This window comes from Pleurodeles waltl, chromosome 4_2, assembly GCF_031143425.1.
Source record: "Pleurodeles waltl isolate 20211129_DDA chromosome 4_2, aPleWal1.hap1.20221129, whole genome shotgun sequence".
NCBI classification, from domain to species: domain Eukaryota; kingdom Metazoa; phylum Chordata; class Amphibia; order Caudata; family Salamandridae; genus Pleurodeles; species Pleurodeles waltl.
The window spans coordinates 266,578,689-266,604,824 of record NC_090443.1 but is presented as its reverse complement, the minus strand read 5'-3'; the positions used below and the strand labels follow the sequence as shown (position 1 = coordinate 266,604,824).

General features: G+C 42.3%; 1 protein-coding gene across 2 annotated transcripts in view; it reads right to left on the bottom strand.

The window, feature by feature from the left end:
• The window catches only part of DDR2 (discoidin domain receptor tyrosine kinase 2), a 737,021-nt gene that overhangs the window by 418,344 nt on the left and 292,541 nt on the right, over positions 1-26,136 (bottom strand). For both annotated transcript variants that reach the window (XM_069231100.1, XM_069231101.1), the window contains exon 6: positions 23,857-23,959. In XM_069231100.1, coding sequence (XP_069087201.1) covers positions 23,857-23,959 — 103 coding nt within the window. The remainder of the gene's footprint in view (positions 1-23,856; positions 23,960-26,136) is intronic.

The window sequence follows — 26,136 nt, the reverse complement described above, 5'->3', positions numbered from 1 at the left end:
GTTTATGTGATAAGTTAAATGTGTTGAGCTCCATTCCCCTTGTATGGTAAGGTTGTTGAGATGAGCTCCCCAACCTATCATTGATGCATCTGTTGTTATTGTGGTCTGAGGCAGAGGGTCCTGAAATGACCGCCCCTTCATTAAATTGCTGTGATTCCATCATTGAAGGGACTTGTGCGTCTGGCGGTCTTACAACACTAGATCTTGCAATTGACCCTGTGCTTGAGACTATTGTTGTGAGTGGCACTGTTGTTCTCATATTTAATCTTGCATGCCGTACTCTTGCTATGCATGATGCCATCATTCCCAATAGTCTCATGATAAACCTTACTGTGTAATGTTGATTTGTCGTATGAGGTTTTGGAAAGCTTGTATCCTTTGTGTATTAGGATAGGCGAAGGCTTTTTGTGTATTGAGAATAGTACCTAGGTAAGGTTGAATCTGTGCTGGTTGAAGATGAGATTTTTGGTAATTGACAGTGAACCTTAATGTGTGTAGGGTTGTATTGTGTATTGAGTGTATTGTTGACATTGTATAATAATGCTTGACATGTATGAGTTGTCTTCTTAGGTAAGCTGCAAATACCGCTAGATATTTTGTGAATACTTTTGGAGCTGTTAATATAGCGAATGGTAGAACTTTGAATTGGTAGTGGTTTCCTGCTATCACAAACCTTAGGTATTTTTGGTGAGCTGGATGTATGGGGATATGAAAATACGCATCTTTGAGATCTAATGCAGTCATGTAATCTTGTTTTTCTAGTAGTGGAATGACGTCCTGCCGAGTCACCATGTGAAAGGGTTCTGACAGGGTATATAGATTTAGTGGTCTGAGATCTAGAATGGGTCTGAGAGTGCCATCCTTTTTGGGAATGAGGAAGTATAGTGAATATATACCTGTTCCTTGTTGAGATTTTGGAACAAATTCTATTGTCTCTTTTAGTGGTAGCGATTGTACTTCTTGTTGTAACAGAACGTTGTGTTCTGGGGACAGTCTGTGATAACGAGAAGGAATATTTGGAGGAGTAAAAATCAGTTTTAGGCAATAACCATTGCGGATAATTGAAAGTACCCATTGGTCTGTAGTAATATTTTGCCATTGGGAGTGGAATTGCTGCAGCCTGTCCCCTACAGGAGATGTGTGGGGTTGTGGTATGCTTAGGAAGTCACTGTTTTGATTGAGTGGTGACACTTTTTGAGGCCTGGAATTTTCCTCTGGCTCTGAAGTGTTGGACTCTATGGTATTGCTGTTGGCCTAGTTTAGGTTGGGAGGTGGAAGCACCTGCAGATTGGGGCTTGAAGCCTCCTCTAAACTGTTGCTTACGACAGGAGCCTCTATAAGGTGTTGTGTATAGAACTCCCATTGCTTTTGCAGTGTCTGAATCTTTCCTGAGTTTTTCAATTGTTGTGTCAACCTCAGGACCAATAGGTGGTTTTTGTTGAATGGCATATTTAGTACTGCTTGTTGTATTTCTGTCTTGAAACGAGATGATCTTAACCAGGCATGTGTACGTATGGTTATAGCAGTATTTACGATCCTAGCTGCTGTATCTGCAGCATCAAGAGCAGACCTTATTTGGTTGTTGCTTATTGCCTGACCTTCTTCAACAATTTGTTGAGCCCTTTTTTGATGTTCTTTTGGCAGGTGTTGTAACAATTCCTGCGTTTCGTCCCAGTGCGCCCTATCAAATCTTGCTAGCAAGGTTTGTGAATTGGCAATGCACCATTGGTTAGCTGCCTGTGTAGCTACCCTCTTACCAGCAGCATCAAACTTCCTGCTTTCTTTGTCAGGGGGAGGGCTATCCCCGAAGATTGGCTATTGGCCCTTTTTCTGGCAGCACTGATGACAACAGAGTCTGGTGGTACCTGATGTGTGATGTAAGCTGGGTCTGTAGGTGCAGGCTTGTATTTTTTTTATCTATAAATGGTGTTAAAATGCTAGATTTAACCGGTTCTTTAAAAATTTCATCTGCATGCCTTAGCATGCCAGGTAACATTGGCAGGCACTGGTAGCGTGAATGCCTGGAGGATAGTGTATTGAAAAGGAAATCCTCTTCTAAAGGCTCACTATGCATAAGTACCCAATGGTACGCAGCTGCCCTTGAAATGACCTGTGTGTATGCTGTTGTATCCTCTGGTGGCGAAGGTTTGGAAGGATAGAGTTTGGGTAATTTAGTGGTATGGGATCTGGATCATACAAATCCCAGGGATCAATTGTATCACCATGTGAATAAGTGTAGGAGTGTGTTGGTGAAGGCAATGGTGGTGGGCTTACTGGTGGTGGTGAGAAAGAAAGTTGTGGCGAATGTGGAGAATTTTGCAAGGGTTCTCCTTCCTTTAAAAAATCTTTCCGGTGGTGGAGCAGTATCAAGATTTTCTTGAAACACCAACTTTCTTTTTGTTTGTGGAGGTGGTGAAGCAATGATCCTCCCAGTCTCTTTGTGGATATGAATCTTTGAGTGTTTGGTGTCCATGATCTCAAGATTAGGCTGAATGTCTGAATCTTCAGAAATATACTCTGATGTTTTTGGCGAATTAGAGGACTGTTGATCTAATGTCTTTGAGCTCTGCTTTATTCGTCTCAAAAGTCCTTGTTCCTCTGTATACGAATATTTTTTCAGGTCCGAAGTTGACAATTTTTTGGGTCCCAAAGATACAGCCTGTGGTTTCGGCTCTGAAGCTGGATGACAAACTTCGACTCTGAAGAGTGTGGACGCCGGCTTGACTCTCATGTGGAGCTTTTGATAGATTTGCTCGACTCCGGCATCAAAGCTGGTGTGGCCTTTTTTGGTGCCGAACCCGAAGGCCGGTCGCCAACTATTTTCTTTCAGGTGGAACTATGGCTCTCTGGCAGTGGTGCACCCAAGATCTTAACTGGTCTTTTGGTAGTGGACGTAGGTGCAGTTGTACTCACATCCTGAGCCGCAGTGATCGGTTGGCTATCTTCCTCTGAGTCTTCTTCAGAGTCGGTGTCCTTGATGGAAACTGCCACCTGGGCCTGTTCTTCCTCCACGGTGTCGATGTACTCTGTATTTTTCGACGCCATCTCAAGTCTTCTGGCTCTTCGGTCACACAGTGTCTTTTTCGACCAGAACGACCAACAGGCTTCACAGTCTTCTTCTCGATGGTCAGGAGAGAGCCAGAGATTACATACCACGTGTTGCTCTGTATAAGGACATTTCTAAATGTGTGTGGTGCTGACCATGTGGCTGCTTTACATATATCTGCCATTGGCATATTTCCAAAGAATGCCATTGAAGCTCCTTTACTTCTAGTAGAATGTGCTTCAGGGGTTACTAGTAACTGTCTTTTTGCTTTAAGATAGCAAGTTTGAATACACTTTACTATCCATGTGACTAATCCTTATCTTGAAATAGGATTACCCTTGTGAGGTTGTTGAAAAGCCACAAAGAGTTGTTTAGCCTTTCAGATTTCTTTTTTTTGTTCTATCTATATTCTACAAGAGAGTCCTTTTAACATCAAGGGTATGAAGTGCTCTTTCAGCAACTGAATCTGGTTGTGGAAAGAAGACTGGCAATTCCACTGACTGATTGATATGAAATGGTGAAACTACTTTTGGTAGGAATTTTGGGTTTGTCCTACGGACTATTTTATTTTTGTGAATTTGAAAGAAAGTTTCTTCTAAAGTTAATACTTGAAGTTCACTAACTCTTCTTAAGGAAGTAATTGCTACTAAGAAAAGTAATTGCTACCTTCCATGGCAAGAATGCATGGGTTCAAATGGTGGACCCATAAGTCTTGTGAGCACGATGTTAAGATTCCAGGCAGGAGCTGATGGAGCTCTAGCTGGAATAATTCTTTTAAGACCTTCCATAAAAGCTTTTATAACAGAAATCCTAAACTGAGAAGTATGCTTTCTGTTTGGAGATAAGCAGCTATTGCTGTTAAATGGATTTTAATAGAAGAATATGCAAGATTTGTTATTTGTAAATGAAGCAAATAACAGAAAATATCCTGTACCGACGCTTTAAGTGGGTTAATGTTTTTGGGCTGACAGTAATATACAAAACTTTCCATTTAGCTGCATAACACTGTCTATTTGTAGGTTTGTATGCTTCCTTTAGAATATCCATACATTCAGATGGAAGCTGTAGATAGCCAAATTCTATGACATCAGGAGCCAAATTGCCATGTTGAGCATACTTTGATTGGGATGCCTGATTTGACCTTTGTTCTGGGTGAATAGGTCTGGTCTGTTTGGTAGTTTGTGATGTGGTACTACAGAAAGATCCAACAGTGTTGTGTACCAGTGTTGACGTGCCCATGTGGGACCTATGAGTATCATAGTGAGGGACGTGAGACGGATCTTGTTGAACAGAAATGGAAATAGTGGGAGAGGTGGAAAAGTGTAAGCAAATATCCTTGACCAACTGATCCATATAGTATTGCCCTTGGATTGAGGTGTGGGTACCAGGATGCAAAGTTTGGGCATTTTGCATTTTCACTTGACCAAGAGGTCTATGTCTGGGGTCCCCCACATTTGGAAGTATTGTTGAATCACTTGTGGGTGAATCTCCCATTTGCGCACTTGATGCTGCGTCCTGCTTAAGAGGTTCGCTAGTTGATTGTGTATCCCTGGAATATACTCCGCTAGAAGTTGAATATGATTGTGAATTGCTCATTTCCAAATTGTACGAACAGTGACAATTGAGATGTGTCCCCCCACGTTTTTGCAGATAATACATTGTGGTCATGTTGTCTGCCCTTATCAACACTGCCTTATGTGTGATTTGCGTTTGAAAAGCTTTGAGTGCTAGGAACGCTGCTAGTAATTCCAAATGGTTTATGTGATAAGTTTGTTGAATTGAGTCCCAATCCCCTTGTATGGTAAGGTTGTTGAGATGGGCTCCCCAACCTATCATTGATGCATCTGTTGTTATTTTGGTCTGTGGCACAGGGTCCTGAAAGGGCCGCCTTTTGATAAATTGGTGTAGTTCCACCATTGCAGAGAGTGATAAGTCTGGCGGTCCAACAACACTAGATCCTGAATATCACCTTGTGTCTGAGACCATTATTGTGAAAGACACTGCTGTAGTTGTCTCATGTGTAGGCGTGCATTGGGTACTATTGCTATGCATGATGCCATCATTCACAATCGTTTCATTATCAACTTCACTGTGTAAGTGTGGTTGTATTGCAGTTGCGATATGAGATTGTGAAATGCTTGAATTTTCACTGGGTTTGGGTATGCCAATGCTGATTGAGTGTTCAGAATTGCTCCTAGATACGGTTGCATTTGTGCTGGCTGCAAGTGAGATTTTTGATAATTGAAAGTGAATCCTAGGATGTGTAGGGTGTCCACTGTATACTGTGTGTGCTATTGACAGGTTTGAATTGTACTAACTTTTATGAGCCAGTCGCCTAGAAACGGAAAGACATGTATGTGTTGTCTTCTGAGGAATGCTGCAGCTACTGCCAGGAATTTGGTGAATACCTTTGGGGCTGTTGTTACTCCAAAGGGTAGTACTTTGAATTGGTAGTGCTTCCTTGCTATAACAAATCTAATGCTGCCATGTAATCTTGTTTCTGTAGCAAGGCAATGATGTCCTGTACAGTGACCATGTGAAAGTGTTTTGACAGAATGTACTGATTGAGGGGTCTGAGATCTAAGATTGGTCTGAGAGTACCATCTTTCTTTGGTATGAAAAAGTGTAGTGGATATACTCCAGACTCTTGTTGGGATATAGGTACCATCTCTATGGCACCTTTGAGTAGTTGTGACTGTACCTCGTGTTTTAATAAATTGAGATGTTCCAGAGTAAGTTTGTGCGAGCGAGGGGGAATGTTTGGAAATAAGTTCTAGGCAATAACCATGTTGGATAATTGATAGAACCCATTGATCTGTAGTAATATTGTGCCATTGTGGGTATACATTTTCCAGTCTTCCTCCCACAGGAGATGTATGCTGTGTGGAGATCTGTAAAAAGTCACTGTTTGTTTGAGGTGGAAGAACCTCTTGTGGCGGTTGATATACCTTTCCCTCTATAATTATTCCATCTGTAAGAGCCTTTGAAGGAGCCTCTGTTATAAAAATGTGGCCCTTGTTTCTGTTGGGATGTTGATGGCTCTGAGGTTTATGGTTTGAAACCACCCCTAAACTGCGGCCTACAAAAAGTTCCCGAGTTGGTGTAGTGTAAAGGGCACCCATTCTTATTTCAGCTTTTTTGCTGTGGTATCAACCACTGGCCCAAATAGGTGTTGCTTGTCAAAGGGCATATTCAACACTGCCTGATGAATTTCTTGCTTAAGCCCTGAAGCCCTTAACCATGCGTGCATTCTAATGATGACACTAGTGTTTACTGCTGTTTACTGCTGTGTCTGCTGCATCCATAGCAGATCTAATGTGATTATTGGAAATGGCCTGCCCTTAGGTTACTATCTGTTGTGTCCTTTTCTGGTGTTCTGGTGGAAAGTACTGTAACAAATCTTCCATTTGGTCACAATGAACTATATCATATCTTGCCAACAGTGCTTGAGAGTTTACTATCCTCCAATGGTTCACAGCTTGAGTTGCTACTCTCTTTCCGGCTGCGTCCAATTTATGACTTTCTTTGTCTGGAGAAGGAGCATCCCCTGTAGATTTGCTATTTGCACTCTTTCTTGCTGCATTGACAACTATAGAGTCAAGTAACAATTGAGCCCTAATAAAAACCGGATCAGAGGGTGCAGGTTTATACTTTTTATCTAACCTTGGTGTAATAATTATAGATTTTACCGGTTCTTTGAAGATGTCTTCTGCATGTTTAAGCGTGCCTGGGAGCAAAGGGAGACACTGATACTCCTTATTATTAGTTGTTAGGTTATCAAATAAAAAGTCATCCTCAATGAGATCTGTATGTAAGTGTACCTTATGATACGCAGCTGCCCTAGCTACAACCTGATTGTAAGCAGTGGTATATTCAGGGGGAGATGGTCTTGCGGGTATAAAGCAGGATCATTTGGAGGGATAGGATCTGAATCATAAAAGTCCCATGGATCTATATCCTGTTGAGGGTCATATAAATCATTACCATGTGTTGAGCTAGGGGATTGTGGAGAAAACTGTGTAGGGGAGGGTGGTGGTGGTGGAGTATCTGGTGATGAAGAAGCAGGAAGTAAAGGAGAATGTGGTGGTGAAGGCTGTTGTGGTGCCTTTGGTTTCTCCTTTTGTTTAAATATTTTAGCAGGTCGAGGCCCAGTTTCTAAAGTTTCTTGGAAAGTCAATTTTATTTTGATTGTTGGAGGAGGAGAAGCTATGATTCTTCCTGTGTCCTTACGTATATGGAGTTTTTGCTGTTTAGAATCCATTACTTCTAATATGGGCCTAATTTCAGAAGACTGCTCAGTAACTGGAGCATATTTTCCACCCGCTAGTTTCAGCTCCGAAAGTCTGGACACCAAATGTTTGAGTCGATCCTAAAAAGTCGGCTCCGAAAGTGTTGCTATTTTTTTCGGCTCCAAGGTGGAAGTTTCTGATTTTCGGCTCGATCCAGAAATAGGTGTGGCTAACTGTTTGGTGGGTGCCCATTGCACTTTGGCCTTATGTTTCAGCACCGAACACGAGGGTTGGTCATTTGATTGTATTTTTTGGGTCCGACCATGGCTGGCAAGCAGTGGGGGACCCAACACCAGTGCTGAAGTCTTTTTGGTTGCCTTAGGTTGATGAGAAGGGGCTGATGTACTCACGTACTGCATGGTGGTGTAGATTGGCTGTTGACATCGGCATCTTGATCCGAATCGGAGTCTGCGATGGAAACGGTCACGTGATGTGTCAATTCCTCTTGTGCGTGTTCTTCTCTGAAGATGTCGGGTGTTTGTTCCAACGACTTGGACAAAATCTCCGACCACCATGCTCTTCGATCCCTAAGGCTCTTCTTCAAATGGAAGGATTGACAAGCATCACAGCTCTCTTCTCTGTGATCTGGAGAGAGAGAGAGTTTGCACACCAAGTGTTGATCGGTGTATGGAAACTTGGCATGACACCGAGGGCAAAAGCAAAACGGAGTCGGTTCCATCACCCTAACATTGTTCGACTACCATGCATCGAAGTAGGCCCAAGAAGGGCGAGGTCGACTCTTAGGGGCGTGTAATCGACCCCGGCGATTACAATCGGATCGAATGTAAGAATGGAAGACTCGACTGAGAACTATACCGATGTTTATAGAAAAGAAGAGAGAAGTTCAGATAGTACTGAAAAGAGATCTACCAGAGTGAGAGTTCAAACCCGACGGCGGAAATAAAACAATCTAACAAAGGGCTCAATGCCCATGTGCACTATCACCGAGAGGAGGAGTCACTCGATCTCGTGACTCGAAAACCTTCTTAGAAGAAAAACAACTTGTAACACTCCAAGCCCAACACTAGATGGCAGACTTATGCAAAGCATGTGTATCTGCAGCTACACATGCCATCGAACATTTTATATATATATATATATATATATATATATATATATATATATATATATGGAAAATGTCACTTACCCAGTGTACATCTGTTCGTGGAATTAGTCGCTACAGATTCACATGCTGTGCACATCCCGCCATCTGGTGTTGGGCTCGGAGTGTTACAAGTTGTTTTTCTTCGAAGAAGTCTTTTCGAGTCACGAGATCGAGGGACTCCTCCCATTTCGGCTCCATTGCGCATGGGCGTCGACTCCATCTTAGATTGTTTTCCCCCGCAGAGGGTGAGGTAGGAGTTGTATATGCTAGTAATAGTGCCCATGCAATGGAGTGAATACGTATGTACATAATGTAGTTTAAAGTAATATATATATTTACAAATATACAGATGTTCAAGATCAACTTCTAAACGGCTACAGGCTCCCGGGGAGGCGGGTGGGCGCATGTGAATCTGCAGCGACTAATGCCACGAACAGATGTACACTGGGTAAGTGACATTTTCCGTTCGGTGGCATGTGTAGCTGCAGATACACATGCTGTGCATAGACTAGTAAGCAGTTATCTCCCCAAAAAGCGGTGATTCAGCCTGTAGGAGTTGAAGTTGTCTGAAACAATGTTCGTAGTACTGCTTGGCCTACTGTGGCTTGCTGTGTTGTTAGCACGTCTACACAGTAGTGTTTGGTAAATGTATGAGGCGTAGACCATGTAGCTGCCTTACATATTTCTGTCATTGGAATATTTCCTAGCAAGGCCATGGTAGCACCTTTCTTTCTAGTTAAGTGTGCCTTTGGTGTAATAGGCAGTTCTCTTTTAGCTTTAAGATAACAGGTTTGAATGCACTTAACTATCCATCTAGCAATGCCTTGCTTAGAAATTGGATTTCCTGTATGAGGTTTTTGGAAAGCAATAAATAATTGTTTTGTTTTGCGAATTAGTTTTGTTCTGTCAATGTAGTACATTAACGCTCTTTTGATGTCCAATGTATGTAGTGCTCTTTCAGCTACAGAGTCTGGCTGTGGGAAGAACACTGGTAATTCTACTGTTTGATTTAAGTGGAATGGTGATATGACTTTTGGTAAAACTTTAGGATTTGTTCGTAGAACTACCTTATGCTTGTGTATCTGAATAAATGGTTCTTGTATGGTAAATGCTTGAATCTCACTTACTCTTCTTAAAGATGTGATGGCAATTAAAAATGCAACTTTCCATGTTAAGTATTGCATTTCACAAGAGTGCATGGGCTCAAAAGGTGGACCCATGAGTCGTGTTAGGACAATGTTGAGGTTCCATGAAGGAACTGGTGGTTTTCTTGGTGGTATAATTCTCTTTAGACCTTCCATAAATGCTTTTATGACTGGTATTCTAAATAGAGAAGTTGAGTGCGTAATTTGCAGGTAAGCTGAAATTGCTGTAAGATGTATTTTAATGGAAGAAAAAGCTAGCTTTGATTTTTGCAAATGTAGTAAGTATCCTACGATGTCTTTGGCAGATGCGTGTAAGGGTTGAATTTGATTATTGTGGCAGTAATAGACAAATCTTTTCCACTTATTTGCATAGCAATGTCTAGTGGTAGGTTTCCTAGCTTGTTTTATGACCTCCACACATTCCTGTGTAAGGTCTAAATGTCCGAACTCTAGGACTTCAGGAGCCAGATTGCTAGATTCAGCGATGCTGGATTTGGGTGTCTGATCTGTTGTTTGTGTTGCGTTAACAGATCTGGTATGTTTGGTAGTTTGACATGAGGCACTACTGAGAGGTCTAATAGTGTTGTGTACCAAGGTTGCCTTGCCCATGTCGGTGCTATTAGTATGAGTTTGAGTTTGTTTTGACTCAGCTTGTTTACTAGATATGGAAGGAGTGGGAGAGGGGGAAAAGCGTAAGCAAATATCCCTGACCAACTCATCCATAACGCATTGCCCTGAGACTGATCTTGTGGGTACCTGGATGCGAAGTTTTGGCATTTTGCGTTTTCCTTTGTTGCAAATAGATCTATTTGTGGCGTTCCCCAACTCTGGAAGTAAGTATTCAGTATTTGGGGGTGAATCTCCCATTCGTGGATCTGTTGGTGATCCCGAGAAAGATTGTCCTCTAGCTGGTTCTGAATTCCTGGAATAAATTGTGCTATTAGGCGAATGTGGTTGTGAATCGCCCAATGCCATATTTTCTGTGCCAGGAGACACAACTGTGTTGAGTGTGTGCCTCCCTGTTTGTTTAGGTAATACATCGTCGTCATGTTGTCTGTTTTGACAAGAATGTGTTTGTAGCTTATTATGGGTTGAAATGCTTTCAGCGCTAGAAATACTGCCAATAGTTCTAAGTGATTTATGTGAAACTGTTTTTGGTGAGTGTCCCATTGTCCTTGGATGCTGTATTGATTGAGGTGTGCTCCCCACCCTATCATGGAGGCATCTGTTGTTATTACGTATTGTGGCACTGGGTCTTGGAAAGGCCGCCCTTGGTTTAAATTTATACTGTTCCACCATTGAAGCGAGGGGTATGTTTGGCGGTCTACCAACACCAGATCTAGAATTTGACCCTGTGCCTGTAACCACTGTGATGCTAGGCACTGTTGTAAGGGTTGCATGTGCAACCTTGCGTTTGGGACAATGGCTATGCATGAGGACATCATGCCTAGGAGTTTCATCACCTTTTTTACTTGTATTTTTTGATTTGGATACATGGCCTGTATTACATTGTGAAATGCCTGAACCCTTTGTGGACTTGGAGTGGCAATCCCTTTTGCTGTGTTGATTGTCGCCCCTAAGTATTGCTGTGTTTGACACGGCAGAAGGTGTGACTTTGTGTAGTTGATTGAGAAACCTAGTTTGTGTAGGGTTTCTATGACATACTTTGTTGTGTTGTGAACACCTTTCTAGAGTGTTGGTTTTGATTAACCAATCGTCTAGGTACGGGAACACATGTATTTGCTGCCTTCTGATATGTGCAGCTACGACTGCTAGGCACTTTGTAAAAACTCTTGGCACAGTTGTTATTCCGAATGGCAACACCTTGAATTGGTAATGTGTTCCTTGGAATACAAACCTTAAGTACTTTCTGTGTGAAGGATGTATCGGTATATGGAAATATGCATCCTTTAGGTCTAGTGTTGTCATGTAGTCTTGTTGTTTGAGTAGTGGGATTACGTCTTGTAATGTCACCATGTGAAAGTGATCTGATTTGATGTAGGTATTTAATGTTCGGAGATCTAATATAGGTCTCAGAGTCTTGTCTTTTTTGGGTATGAGAAAGTACAGAGAGTAAACTCCTGTTCCTTTCTGGTGTTCTGGTACTAATTCTATTGCTTCTTTTAGTAGTAATGCCTGAACTTCTAGTCCTAGAAGATCTATATGTTGTTTTGACATATTGTGTGTTTTCGGTGGCACGTTTGGAGGGAATTTGAGAAATTCTATGCAATAACCATGCTGGATAATTGCCAGTACCCAAGTGTCTGTTGTTATCTCCTCCCAATGTTTGTAAAATTGTCTTAGTCTCCCCCCCACAGGTGTTATGTGTTGGGGATGTGTGACTTGGAAGTCACTGTTTGTTTTGAGGGGTTTTGGGGCTTTGGAACTTTCCTCTATTTTTGGGGAATTGTACCCCTCTATATTGCCCCCGAAAACCTCCCCGCTGGTATTGGCTATGATAAGTGGGCCTTGCTTGTGAGGTTGTGGCCTCTGTAGGTTGACCTCGAGACCCTCCCCTAAATGGTGTTTTGCGAAATGTGCCTCTGCTTTGTGGGGAGTAGAGTGCGCCCATGGTTTTTGCGGTATCAGTATCTTTTTTGAGTTTTTCAATAACAGTGTCGACTTCCGGCCCAAACAACTGCTGTTCATTAAAGGGCATATTCAGCACGGCTTGTTGTATTTCCGGCTTGAATCCTGACGTGCGCAACCATGCGTGTCTCCTTATTGTTATTGCAGTATTTACTGTCCTTGCAGCTGATTCTGCTGTGTCCATTGATGACCGTATCTGATTATTGGAGATACTTTGTCCTTCTTCTACCACTTGTTGTGCCCTTTTCTGGAACTCTTTGGGTAAGTGTTCTATGAAATGCTGCATTTCGTCCCAATCAGCTCTATCGTATCTTGCCAAAAGTGCTTGTGAATTTGCAATACGCCATTGGTTTGCTGCTTGTGCTGCAACTCTTTTACCCACAGCATCGAATTTGCAACTCTCTTTGTCTGGAGGTGGTGCATCTCCCGAGGTATGAGAGTTTGCTCTCTTGCGAGCTGCCCCAACAACCACAGAATCTGGTGTTAATTGCTGCGTAATATAAACATTGCTGCGTAATATAAACAGGGTCTGTTGGTGGTGGCTTATACTTTTTTTCCACCCTTGGAGTTATGGCTCTGCCTTTAACAGGCTCCTGAAATATTTGTTTTGAATGTTTTAGCATTCCTGGGAGCATAGGTAAGCTTTGGTATTGGCTATGAGTGGAGGAGAGTGTATTAAATAAAAAGTCATCCTCAATTGGTTCTGAATGCAAGGTGATGTTATGAAACGCAGCTGCCCTTGAAGCACACCTGCGTGTAGGATGTACTGTCTTCAGGTGGCGACGGCCTTGTAGGGTAACATTCTGGGCTGTTTTCTGATACAGGAGCATCATAAAGGTCCCATGCATCAGGATAATCTTGACTCATTGCAGTATGAGTCGGAGATTGCATCAGTGGTAGAGTGGCTACCGGTGATGTGTGCATTGATGGTGGTGGAGATGGTGGTGGAGTTGTTTGTCTTGCCACCTTTGCCTGTGGCTGCTTGTCCTTTTCTTGAAAGGCAAGTCTTCTTTTCATCTTAATTGGGGGAAGAGTGCTTATCTTCCCTGTGTCTTTTTGAATGTGGAGCCTTCTTTGAGTGTAGTCTGGCTCAACAGATTGAAGTTCCTCTCCGAACTTATGTCCTTGCATCTGGGAGGACAATCCCTGTTCCTCTGTGTAGGAACCTGTTTTCGGTTCTGATGCTGGATGTTTCGGAATCAAAATCTTTTCGGTCGCCTTTTTGGGCTCCGAGGCAACCTTCTTTATTTTCGGCATCGTGGTTTCTCGGTGCCGAACCATTTCGGTGCCACTGTCTCGGTGCCGAATCTGTTCGGGGCCGGTGTCTCGGGCCCGAGATTGCTGTGTGGCGGTATCTCGACCGGAGTCGGATGACTTCGCCACATGCATGCCCTTTTTCGGTGCTGATGATCGGTCACCTATCTTTCGGGTTAAGCCATGGCCTGTTGGCGGTGGCGTCCCCTGGGCTTTTGCTGTCTTCTCGTGAGTTTTATGTTTCGATGTCTTACTCACGGTTTTCGGCGTTTCTTCAGGATCGAGCTCGTCCGAGTCCGATTCATGGATGGAGAAGCTTTCTTCTTCCTCCTTGAAACGCCCTTGTCCTGTCGGCGCCGACGCCATCTGCAGTCTTCTTGCTCTTCGGTCTCTTAATGTCTTCCTCAACCGAAACGCTCGACAGGCTTCACAGGTATCCTCCTTGTGCTCTGGAGACAGACACAAGTTACAGACCAGATGCTGATCTGTATATGGATACTTGTTATGGCATTTTGGGCAGAAGCGGAATGGGGTCCGTTCCATCAGCCTTGAAGAGACACGTGGCCGGGCCGACCAGGCCCCGACGGGGGGATCTAAAAAACCCCAAAGGGCCACCGGAGCTCTTCAAAAGTCGGTGTCGATCTGTTATAACTAACCCGATACCGAACGCAAACAATACCGACGATTTTTCCGAGATTCTAACTAACTTTCCGACCTGAAACACGGAGCGAAAAGGAACATGTCCGAAACCGATGGCGGAAAAAAAACAATCTAAGATGGAGTCGACGCCCATGTGCAATGGAGCCGAAATGGGAGGAGTCCCTCGATCTCGTGACTCGAAAAGACTTCTTCGAAGAAAAACAACTTGTAACACTCCGAGCCCAACACCAGATGGCGGGATGTGCACAGCATGTGTATCTGCAGCTACACATGCCACCGAACATATATATATATATATATATATATACACACACACATATATAATCGTAAGCGTTTATTGTGTTGCTCATAAGTTTGGCTCTGTTTGTCCAATCTCCACACTCCACACAACTTTCCAAAACGTTGCTGATTATTTACTAGTCTATGCATGGAAAGTTTTGGAGTGATCCAGCAAATGCGGGCTGGGAAAAAAAGGGGGGGTCCCAAAACACTAAGGCCCTCATTACAACCCTGGCGGACGATGTTAAGTTGGCGGTAGCACCGCCAACAGGCTGGTGGTAATTACCGCCAATGTACCACACCGTCCGCCACGGCGGTAACGACCGCCAGGCTGGAGACAACAGTCTCCAGCCCGGCGGCCGTCACTAGTCTGCCTGCGGGATAATGACCCCGCATACCGCCATGGTTTTCGAGGTTTTTGTTCTGCCATGAAAACCATGGCGGTAGGCACTATCAGTGATGGGTAATTCCTTCCCAGCACTGATAGGGGTCTCCCCCGCCTCCCTCCCCAGAGTCCTCCCCCAACAGCCATGACCCCCCAAAGGTGGTAGGGCCCCCTCCCCTCCCCCACTCCCCCTACCTCCATTGGCCCCCCAGACATACCCCCCCACTCACGCACGCACACACCACTCACACTCATGCATGTGTACATACATGCACACATACGTACATGATACATCCCCCTACACACATCACACCCCCGCATACATACACGCACTCACACACCCCCTCTAACCACTCACACCCCCATTCACGCACAAACCACACAACCCCCCCCAACCCCCTCCACTGTCGGACGATCGCCTTACCTGAGTCGGTGCTCGTCCGGGAGGGAACGGGTTTCATGGGGGCTGCTCCGCCGCCAGCAAGCCATCACTAGAACACCGTCACGTCGAATACTGAAACATAATGCGGTGGGCGGTGTTCTGATGAAGTTGGCGGTGACGGAGGAGCAACCTCCACTGTACCGCTGACCGCCAGTATGGCTTCTGGCGGCTCTCCGACCAAAATATGGCGGAGGGTCGCCAGCAGTCATAATATGGTTGGCGGAAGACCGCCAACACTGGCGGTCTTCGGTCTGGAGGGACCTCGGCAGTCTTCTTTGAAGACCGCCGAGGTCATAATGAGGGCCTAAATCTCTGTGCTTTTTCCATAGACTTCTTTAGACTGAGCTACAGCAAAAACTGCTGAACGGAACTACACTAAATTTAGCAGAGAGTAGGAAGCTAGATCTTGGTCCCACAGATTGTGCTTTTTATGATTTGGTGTAAATCTGTTCAGTAGTTTTTGAGACCAAACAAAGGATCCCACAGCATACTGTACAAGAGTAAAACAAGTCCCAGTCAGGCAATCTTGTTCCTTGTCATGAAGTACTGGTTTATTTTCAGTCATCAATATGGGTGTTAATTCATTCTTCAAAAAGCAGCAGCCGGCACGTGTTTCGTCCCATGGACTTTATCATGGTTGCAATGTCATAAGTACAAGTTCAGAGAAGTACCATAATGCAAATACTGTTTTTATATGGAGTACAATATGGCCATGGTGTGCCTGAGAAAAGTAATAATACGAGAACTCCCTCAATACAGAAATATAGTGGTCAGTGGTGGGAATTACTGCCAGGCAATAGTAAAAATGAAGACTGAAGTAGCATGTACAATGATAAGCCTTATGCTGCTCACACAGGAACCCAAATGGTAATGGAAATGGCGTTTATTTCCATTTTTACCATTGCCTGGCTGTAATTCTTCTGCATCTGTATACTACGGACATAGGACTATTGTGGACTTCTCTCTGTGTTTACTTAACCCCATACTGAAACATTGTTGTTTGATGTGCAGGCTCTGTAGCACTGTCACCAGTAGATTTCGAGAAATTAAGGTTAAACAAAGATCTCTAGATGTTTGGGTTTGCAGAACTCTCACAAGAGTCCCTGGAACCCAAATTTAAAAAATCTAGCATTCTGATTGTGCCAGGGAGCTTTTTTCCCTTGGGCCATCATGCTCCCGTAGGGTTTCCCAGATACCTGTGGTTGATTGTGAATGTGAACTAGGCTACTGGTGAAGTGTATGGTATAGGATCAGTGTTGGACATAACCCATGCTTGTTACACTCACAGGAGTTGTTTGTGTAATTACATTAATGATGCTTCATATTATTCTGAGGTATTCTGTACGTATTTTCAGGCCTCTAATGCCATACCAGTTTATAGCACACTGTGTGCAAAACAGGCTTGGATGATGTCATCAGTGATGTAATAAATTATTATGTAAAATAACATGTTACGAGCAATGTAATATGTGAGGTCATAAGCAGTGCATGGCGGGCGCAAGTTATAGTTAGCCTTGCTAACTATAATTGGTGAATTTTTCTGTTTTTGTTTAATTCAAATTAGTAATGTTGTCACTGACATGTTCAACTAACTATAACATTACTTTAACCTTTGTTTTTTCATTGAATGTATATCTTATCTATCTAATACAAAAATCACCACTACAAGCAGGAACTTCACTGAAACGTTTTCAAAATCAACTTGTTTCATGTTCATGACACTCTACAGAAATTGGCTACATAGCTACTAACATCTCTGGGCACTTGCGGAACTACCTGCAACCAAGCCCTAGCCCAACTTTATACCTTACAGACAAGAGACAAAAACAAGCCTTATCAATATATGTCACATGACACACATACATGGCTGTGAATGCAGGTAAGTATTGTTATAAAAGGAATGGGAATTGAGTACAGAGCAAGAGAATAAGTCAGTGGCAGGGATTCGGGAAGTGACTTCTCTCCTGAAACATTTTGGATTGAGAGTTGAGCCCCTGAACTAGGTCTCTTTGTTGTGAGCCTTATCCTGGGCTATTTCTGTGCTACAAGAGGAAGTCTTTCGGGTAACAAGATTGCAAGCCCTGATGGCTGAGAGGCTGAGAGGCTGACTTCACTTTATAGATCATAAATAGGTTTCAGAAAACTACAACATTTCCGATTCAGTCAGTGCACAGGCTAGACACGATTTCATGGTACAATGTGTGGAGGTGGTATAGAAGATAAGAGAGAGGTTCTGAATCCTTTACAAGCAGTATTGTCATGAGTGTCTCATGAAACACAGGTAGAGTCTTTAAGTGCCTCCATAAGTATTATTATTTTTGGTGTTAACCAAAACCTTCTGATATTACTAAAAAATATATATCATAAACTTACTTTAAGGGGCTTCCAGTCCGCCCCATCATCCACCGGTGCCAGTTACATTTTTCCTTCTGCCCACTATAGCATACAACATGGGACAATGTGTCAGCCCACTGCACCCACAGTGAGAAATTGCATTGTGCTGCTTCACAAGAGCACATTTGCAAATAAGGTTGTTCTCATCAATGCCAGGAACTACTATGGCAGTATGTGCCTTTTGAAACCAAAATAATATTTTTGTTTTTATCCATTTTTTATATTAATGAGGGCCTAGCAGCTTCCTCAACAACAATGGTTTACAAAAACAATAACAAAACAAAACATGCATTGATAAAGCCAAAAGGTTGGCAGCTAATGCCAGACCAAGTAGCTTTGGAAATCGTGTTGTTAATGTCACCCTAAATCAGAAAAATAGATTTAATTAGTGAGTGAGGTGTCCTTGGTGAATGGATATACATTTTCCTCACTCTGAGTGTGAAGTTACTGGCACTTAATTATAGTTGAATGCTTGCAGCAGTGGTTGGGGTGAAGACACTAATTCAATGTCCTGAGGAAATACATCCTGCGTAGGAAACTGCAGTGAACTCAAGCAAGGTACAAATTATCCTACTCATAATTTACACAATATTCAAGTACCTGTAGACATATCACTGTAGCGTAGTGGACTTGTATGGCCTTTGAAGGTTAATGTATTAGTGGAAAATGTCAGAGATTTCGGTCCTCTCATTTGCAGGTTAAATATGTTATAGAACATTATTCTCTTTAGACTGTCTTTGTCCACTAATCTAGCAGAGATCAGACTATTGAATTTTATTGAAGGGAAAAGAGTCTGTGTGGAGCTGCCAAACATTAACAAACTGCTAATGTTTGGCAGCCCATTAGGGACCTTCTAAGTAATAAGGCCTAAGGTCCACATAGTTTTCCGACAGCCTTTTAAAAGGTACGTATTGACCGTTTTTGGGGACTCTGTATCACCTTTCTTGACAGATGTCAAATGACACCCACAATGGCTGACTTAAACAGAACTGTGATCACAAAATACCCCACAAGTTCCAGTTCAACCCAAAAATGCTGGGATAAGACTTTATAATTTATTTGCCTTCTGTTTAGACCCTCTCCTAATCAAACTGAACCAAAGGAGGTTACTTTTAAAACCACTGCAACTCAAAGAACATCAGGAAGTTAATATACACTAAACTAACTAAGAAATAAAACAGCCTGTGCAATTACTCCCCCTTGACACCAAAAAGTGTTTGATCATGTGAATTGTCCTTTTATCAATATCATTCTGACGAATTTGGATTAAGCCTCAATGTTACTAAGTTGATGCTGTTGAACTAGGTATAGTGACTGATTAAATTAGAGTTAAACATTTCTCACTTTTAGAATACAAATTTTCAGAAGTATCTGTCAAGGGTGCCACATCTCACAGCTTATCTTTGCATTATTCTTTTACCCTCCACTTTGGAAACGGATAATTTGCTACTTCTTGGCGGTGAGAGTCCCTTTAACACATGACTACAAATCCCCTGTGTCCCATTCACTGGGTATGTGATGAGTGAAAATATGGGACATTTGAGAGAATGAAAAAATCTCTATAAATGTATTAAGTGACAGGGTCGAAATTTGTAGGAAGGTGGTCTTGTCGTATTGACTACATTATTAAGGAACAGACAGTTTGCACTAGGACTCTGAGTCCGAAAATGTCAGTTGTTCTAAAACTGATTAATACCTATAATTGTGTTGCATGACTACCCACACCGAGTCTTTTGGAATAATCTGACTGACCACATCATATAAAGAAAGAAAGCATTGAGAGGCTCTATCTCCGAGCTTTCCCAAATGCCTCTTTAAGAGATGTAGTGTATATTAGCTGCAAATGAATGTTACTATAACCCCATAGTTAACGTCAATGACCCTCATTACAGCTGGTGGAATTCCAACCAGAGCAATAACTCAAACTCCCTATCACCTGCAATTACAAATATCTCCATGTCCACAATTATCAGGGCAGCAAACTCCAGACCCTCTATAATTCCTGGCTCAGGGACAACGGACCTGTCCTCACTGCTGCAGGAGCAGGAGATGAAGGCATTAGCACAGCCTGACCCCTTCCAAACCTCTGCAGCAGCATAGAGGAGCAAGGAAGGCGCCTCCTAGACAGACTGATCTTTTTGTTTTTCAACAAACTTTTATTGAGATTTTTGTACAACAACCAGATAGCATTCTTCACCAGTTCATATTATGCACACAATGATTAAAGCAACATTCCAGCTGCTATTCAACTAAGACATTTCGCATTAACTACCCCCTTCCCGCTGTGCCTTCCTCCTTCTGAATTCATTCATATTAATAATCACCTCAGGAGGGGTCAGTTGCGGTTGGATCTGGTAGTTAGTGCACAATAGTCTTTCTGTGCGTATGGTAGGCAGCAGATCCATAGAAGTCAATATAATACCATATAATATATCTTTATTAGCCTAGGTAGGGTATACTCTTTCGTTTTCATGGGGTTCCCCCTGATGTGCCCGCTGGGGAAGTAACTGGTTTCGTTAGACTTCCGAACAAAGTTTGCCATGTCTGTACCATTTCCATGGTGCTCCGCCCTCTTTTAGCTTCTTGTACCAAGAACGACCCCTCGTATCCTGCCCATCACTCCAACTCTTTCTTCTAAACGTTCCCTTTGGGACCTACGGGTACCTTCCAATTGCGTGTTATTTCCGGCTTTGCTAATAGGAGAGCCAAAATCTGGAATCTGCTCGTAGCTTCGTTTTTTGCTGCGTGGGAACCAGTTGAGCAAACAATGTTGTGAAATGTCCGTAATTTGTTCCCAGTACACTGAAAGCATCTTGGGCATTTTGCAGTTGCGACATTGACATGACAGTTAATTCTTCTTGTTGAAAGGTAAGCACGATGGATTACCTAGTAGTTACTCAATTTGAAGGGGGGCAACACCCTTGGTACCCTTTCTAAAATGTCAGCCCAGGCTTTATCAGCTGTAGGGCTTCCTAGGTCAGTCTCCCATTTAGTGCAGAAATCATGTATAGGCATCCGCCCATCCTCTAGAATCAATCTGTACAAACAAGTGACAGCTTTGTACTTCCCAGAGGATGTAAAAAATATATTGAAAGATCCTATGATGTGGTGGTCCCTCCAATCCCCTCCCAAGTGTTTTCAAATCGCACAAGTCACTGCCCTATATAAGAGAAATTGACATCCAGGGAGGTACTACTAGGCCCAAATTCTTCAAACGGGAGGACGCATTCTCGTAGTACAAGTCCTCTATCATTATTGCTCCCACTTCCACCCAGGTCTCCAGTCCTCTCCAGTCTGCCCCATGTGGCAGTGCAACTGGTTGCCTCAATGGTATGTCTGGTGAGTACAGGACCTTTGTGTGGGTCTTCTGAAGCACCCTAACCCAGCATCACTGCAGTGTCTGAAACACTGTTTTGTACCTCTCAAAAGGGTATTGCAGCCACAGAATCATGCTACCCAGCGTGTGGGCATCTTGTTCCCTGATTTAAAGTGTGCACCCAGGTGTCAGTCTGATCGCCACCCATTGTGTCAGCCACTGGAACTGCGCAGCCAAGTAATTATTTTCAAAGTCCAGCACTGCAAGTCCCCATCGTCATGACTGATGCCTACCCTAACCCTCCTCCTACCTCGACTGGCACTTTCTGCCTCCTTTTAGGAGGTGGGAATTATGATCAGTTTTCTCCCTGGAATGGGAAAAAATGCACGAAGAAAGACCCAGTATTTCCAGGTCCGTGCAGTTATTCACCCACTCTAAGGAGAAAACCTGTGTGTTTGAGAATTTGATGCGGGGAGACCAAATGGAATCGCAGAGCCTGACTGCCCTGTATCCATGCACCAAATTCCAGCGCACTTTAATGAGGACCTATGTCTCCTGTACCATGTGTGGATTGTACAATAAAACAAAGGATACTTGCTTCCCCCCTATGTGTGGATGATTCTAGCACTGCTTCAGTCAGTGATGCTACTGTATGTATTATGTTGTGGTGTGCCTTTCTCAAGAAAAGTAAATATACAAAATACTAGTGTGAACAATTGTTTCATTGTAAGATATCAAAGTACAGTAATTTATATGGAAATGTTGGAGTGTAGCTTTTATATTCAATATTAACATGAAATGCTTGCAAAATAATGTATAATGAAGTTGCATAGAGAATGTATTAATGTGCTACTAATGTACGCGTTTGAAATGTGCCCACGGGGAGTGGCCACCAATGTATACGATGATTAATGAAATTGATTAATAATTAATTAATAATGTACTAATGTATGATTTTGTATTAGCATTAAGAGTTATATGTTAAGGTTTTGCTAAATTAATCACTAGGCCTAAGTTAGCAAGGGTCTGGGCCTAGCTGCCTGGTGCCATATTAAAAGTGTTTTTCTGACGTGCAATGTGCTGTCTTCCTGAAGGACATGAAACTGTACTTTTCCAGAAGCTAGAGATGTGTGTGTAACCGTAGTAAATTCTTTCTCATGAGACCCGACTTGCTCAAGGAGACATTCTTGCCGAATGCAACAGTGTAGTTCGCAACAGGTGCAAGGTCCCCTGAACTGGTAAAGACAATGAAACTACTGACTGGAGCAACGAGTGTAACTTTTCTTACCTGACATTCTACCCGTTGAAGACATCAATTACAGGAGCCAATAAACTACGTGAGAACTGTCTTAAGAGAAAATTCTAGTAAGGTGATCAATGGATCATTGGACAGAGATAACGATGCACCAAATATTGCCCAATTGGAAATTAGAAGCTTGTTAGCCGGATTCGATATAACGACATGCCACAAGGCGAAATCAGTCATTACGTGCCATTACCTAGCCATTCTCTACAGTTCCTTTACTTTGCCATTCTCATTGAGCCATTACTTTGCTTTCCTGAGAGAGTTTTGTCTGATACTTTAAACCATCCTCACTTCATGCCTAGCCCGATACATACTTCTCCTCCTTATGAGGGAAGTGTCCCTTACTGCCCGTCTTGCTGAGACTTTGCTGTCCTGTCCTGGCTGATGGCGAATCAACTGATGTCCTGAGGACGAAGACTGACTCTGTATGCTGACCCATTATGGAGGGTAACTATATGATAATGAAATTGTAATTGTCTGTTTGCCTTTTCTTTCTAGGTACCAACTGCTCTTTTGATAGAGGCTATAGTTAGATGTTTTCTAAATTTGTGTTGCTAAATTGTTTTGCATGAAGCCCAACATGCTGATGCTAATTCATGGTTAGTTAAGGAGTTCACTAATATCGGGTGCAAATAGACAAATGACTGAATCTATGCTTTGTTGAATAATGTGCTAATGATACTCTGCTAAAGTTGATTCATGTTGACGTCGTGCTTTGTTCTAATGTTCATGATCTTTGCTTTGCTAAAGTCTTATTCAAGTTGCCATATTGTAGTATTGTTGATGTGCTTTCTGGTATTGAGACTAATAAACTTGCTAGTAGAGTATAAATAGGGAATACATATCATAAATCTTACTAAATTTGTGTGGTTATTCATGGCTAAAAGGTCATGGTGTGTTTCGATTCTTATTAATGTCGTTAACTAATTTGATTGATCGTTATTGTGAATAATGATAAGGTTATTGATCTATTGATTGAAATGCTGAATAGATATCTCGTCCTAAGGAGTCCCCAATTAGGGTCAAAAGAATCATTTGCCTAAAACGAGTCCCTGTGAGTTAAATTATTAGAGGTGGGACGCGTTATCAGAAATAAAATGTGATCCCTGCTGTGCAACTTTATATGTTCCTCATAATTAGAAGCTATGGTTGTCTGACTGAGTGAAACCTACGTGTATGTAGTTCACCCCAATTGCCCATAACATAATACATTATAGCATGAAAGCATGCTCTCTATATTTTTTGTTTTCAGTATACATATTTAATCTGCACCTTTGAACATAGTCCTCATTTGGAACAACGGATAACTCCACTGTAAAATAACTCCACTAATATGAGGGCTCCAAATCACCCTCTCTTGTGACTGAGTCTATGCTATGTGCTCCTAAACAATATTATGTTATCAGCTTATATGCAGGAACTGATGGTGAAGAATAACTCGCCTCCAAACAGGATGTGTTACTGTTTATCAAAAAACTGAGGCCACACCAAGCACTTTCATGAGCATCTTCGCAGCCATGCTCGAGAGCAAATCAGCGGAAACACCCAAGCACTGTTCATGATTTAGAGACACGTCTTTGCTGCTTTTTTTCTACCATTTTTTACTTTCGGGCCAGATTGTGTAAGGTTCATTAACCACATAGTACCTGTATCCAACTGCTCCATCGTAGATAGAATCATTCAGGTAAATTAACCTCCCTTCAGACTCGAACTGCTGCCCGGACGGAGCACTGTAGGAGACCAAACCATCTAAAACATAAAGCAAAAAGCACAGGTCGTAAGACAAAGCAGTGCTCACTACACCGACAAAGACCAAAGCATGAGAAGATGATTACAACAGTTACAGTTTATAAAGCTACAGCACCACTAGAAGGCAGTCTTGTCAATTTAACCGAAAAGAGAAAGAATAAAGACACTGGTAAATAGCAAAATCAACACATTTATTTTCTATCCTGCATACCAGGCAACAGAAAGAGAACTCCCTCTTGAAATGTGTGAATGAGGTTGTAAAGGTCTCAGGAATACAAGCTCCAAGTTCTATAGCTACAAATGTGGACATCTCTTTGGCATATATTTTAACTGTCTTATTTTTCTAACAATTTCTAGCAACAACCCTGCTGCATCAAGTGATTTACCACGAAACAAGGAAAAAACAGAAGCACTGATCATACATATATTCACCAACCCAAAGCCTCAAGGATATTCCAAAAAGAAACTCGATCATCTGTTGCATCAACATAGAGCTAAAGCCTCATTCTACACAACTCATCTCAATGAGGAATGACAAACTGAAAAGTGATTTGGAAACTTCAGACTGAGTGCTAAACCATATCATGAAAGCCCCTTATGAGAGCTAAGGTCAATACCTACAGGTAAGTTAAAAAGCGTGTTGTCAATTAAATGCACTCGACAGAGAACAACAGCCGGAGCAGGATTCAATTGGGAATCCCCTGAAGTTGAACAATATAAACGACTTTTCCCCTAACTGCTTTGCATCAATTAGACCCTATGTCTGTAATGGAGGGGCTAAAGATGGAAGTTTACTTAAATGTTTTGGACTGATAACTAGGGATTCCAGATTGCTCCAAGCGGGTGTAACAACACCATGTTTCCAATAATTCTTTTTTATTTGGTGAATCAGTCCATTATGGTATTTGTTGTCTTTATTTGCTTCTAGTTAACCAAATAGATTAACGTATCTAATGAAAAGGTACTCAATTTCACTGTTTGTATCTCAAAACCATTATTATTCTGTTACACATTACTAGGCCTTTCCTCCTTCAACTACTTTCACCTCTCTGTCACTTTTCTAGAATTCTAGAATTCTGTATATCCATGGTAGTTCTAACCCTGCTAAAAACATTTGTTCCTGCTTTCTATCCAAATACTATCCTGTATCCCATCTTCCCTTTTCTAAAACCCTTGGTTGCTCTGTGTTTAATTGTCTCATCAGTTACAAATCTCAGCCCAACCATCTCAATATAATCTGTTTCTCATCAATCTTCCTTCAGGCACCCACACATGTCCAGCTTTTTCAGCTCTGCTCTCACAAAAGCACCTTTGTACCACTCTCAATCTCCTCCATTTTTCTACAGTAGTGAAAGACCCGACTATGCAATGCTTAATTTGTACCAGTGTTTTCCGGTGCTCAGCATAAGCACTTATTTCATAACACCGGCACACATTTCTGACAGTCCACCACTTGCTTTGTATTGATTTTTAAGCAGAAATTACTTTAAAGTGATTTAACATTCCAACAATATTAATACCTTGTCAGGGCCATTCTCACAGCTTTGGGTGGCACTGAATAGTCCAAATTGTCACATGTGTTGGAGTGTGATTGTTAGCAGATAACAGTACCACTAGCTTCAGGCAGTGCTGGCAGGGCCATTAGGCAGTGCAAGCTACAGCAGCCTCCCATTTAATACCTCGGGCCCTTGTACTTTCGTTTTTTGCAACATTTATGCACTGTGCTAGCATCTCTTGGCTTTCTTATGTGTTGCTGTCACAGCACTGCAATGGTTAGCCAGCAGAATGGTTTAAACAAGTTGACTGCTCACCACTGAAACATGAGTTAATCAGGTCAAGAGTCTGAATTATAGCAGACTATCTTCCATCCTTCCATAGTGGATAAACTAAGAATCACTAAACTGAGTAACAGGAACACTCTGTTACACCTGTAAATTGCTTTGAAACAAAAACCCTAGGATGTGAAGCAATATATGAACAGAAGGCATTATTGTTATAATTATTATTATTATTATTATCACTAATAGTAGTATTATTATATGTGACATGTGTGTCCTACCACTTACTCTTTGTTTCCTGGAGTTCATCAGTCTCTCTGGCCACCTCACTGTCTATGAAATCCTTAAAACTACCAACGATAACAGGATCAAATTGTTTAACTTTCAATTTGTGAATGT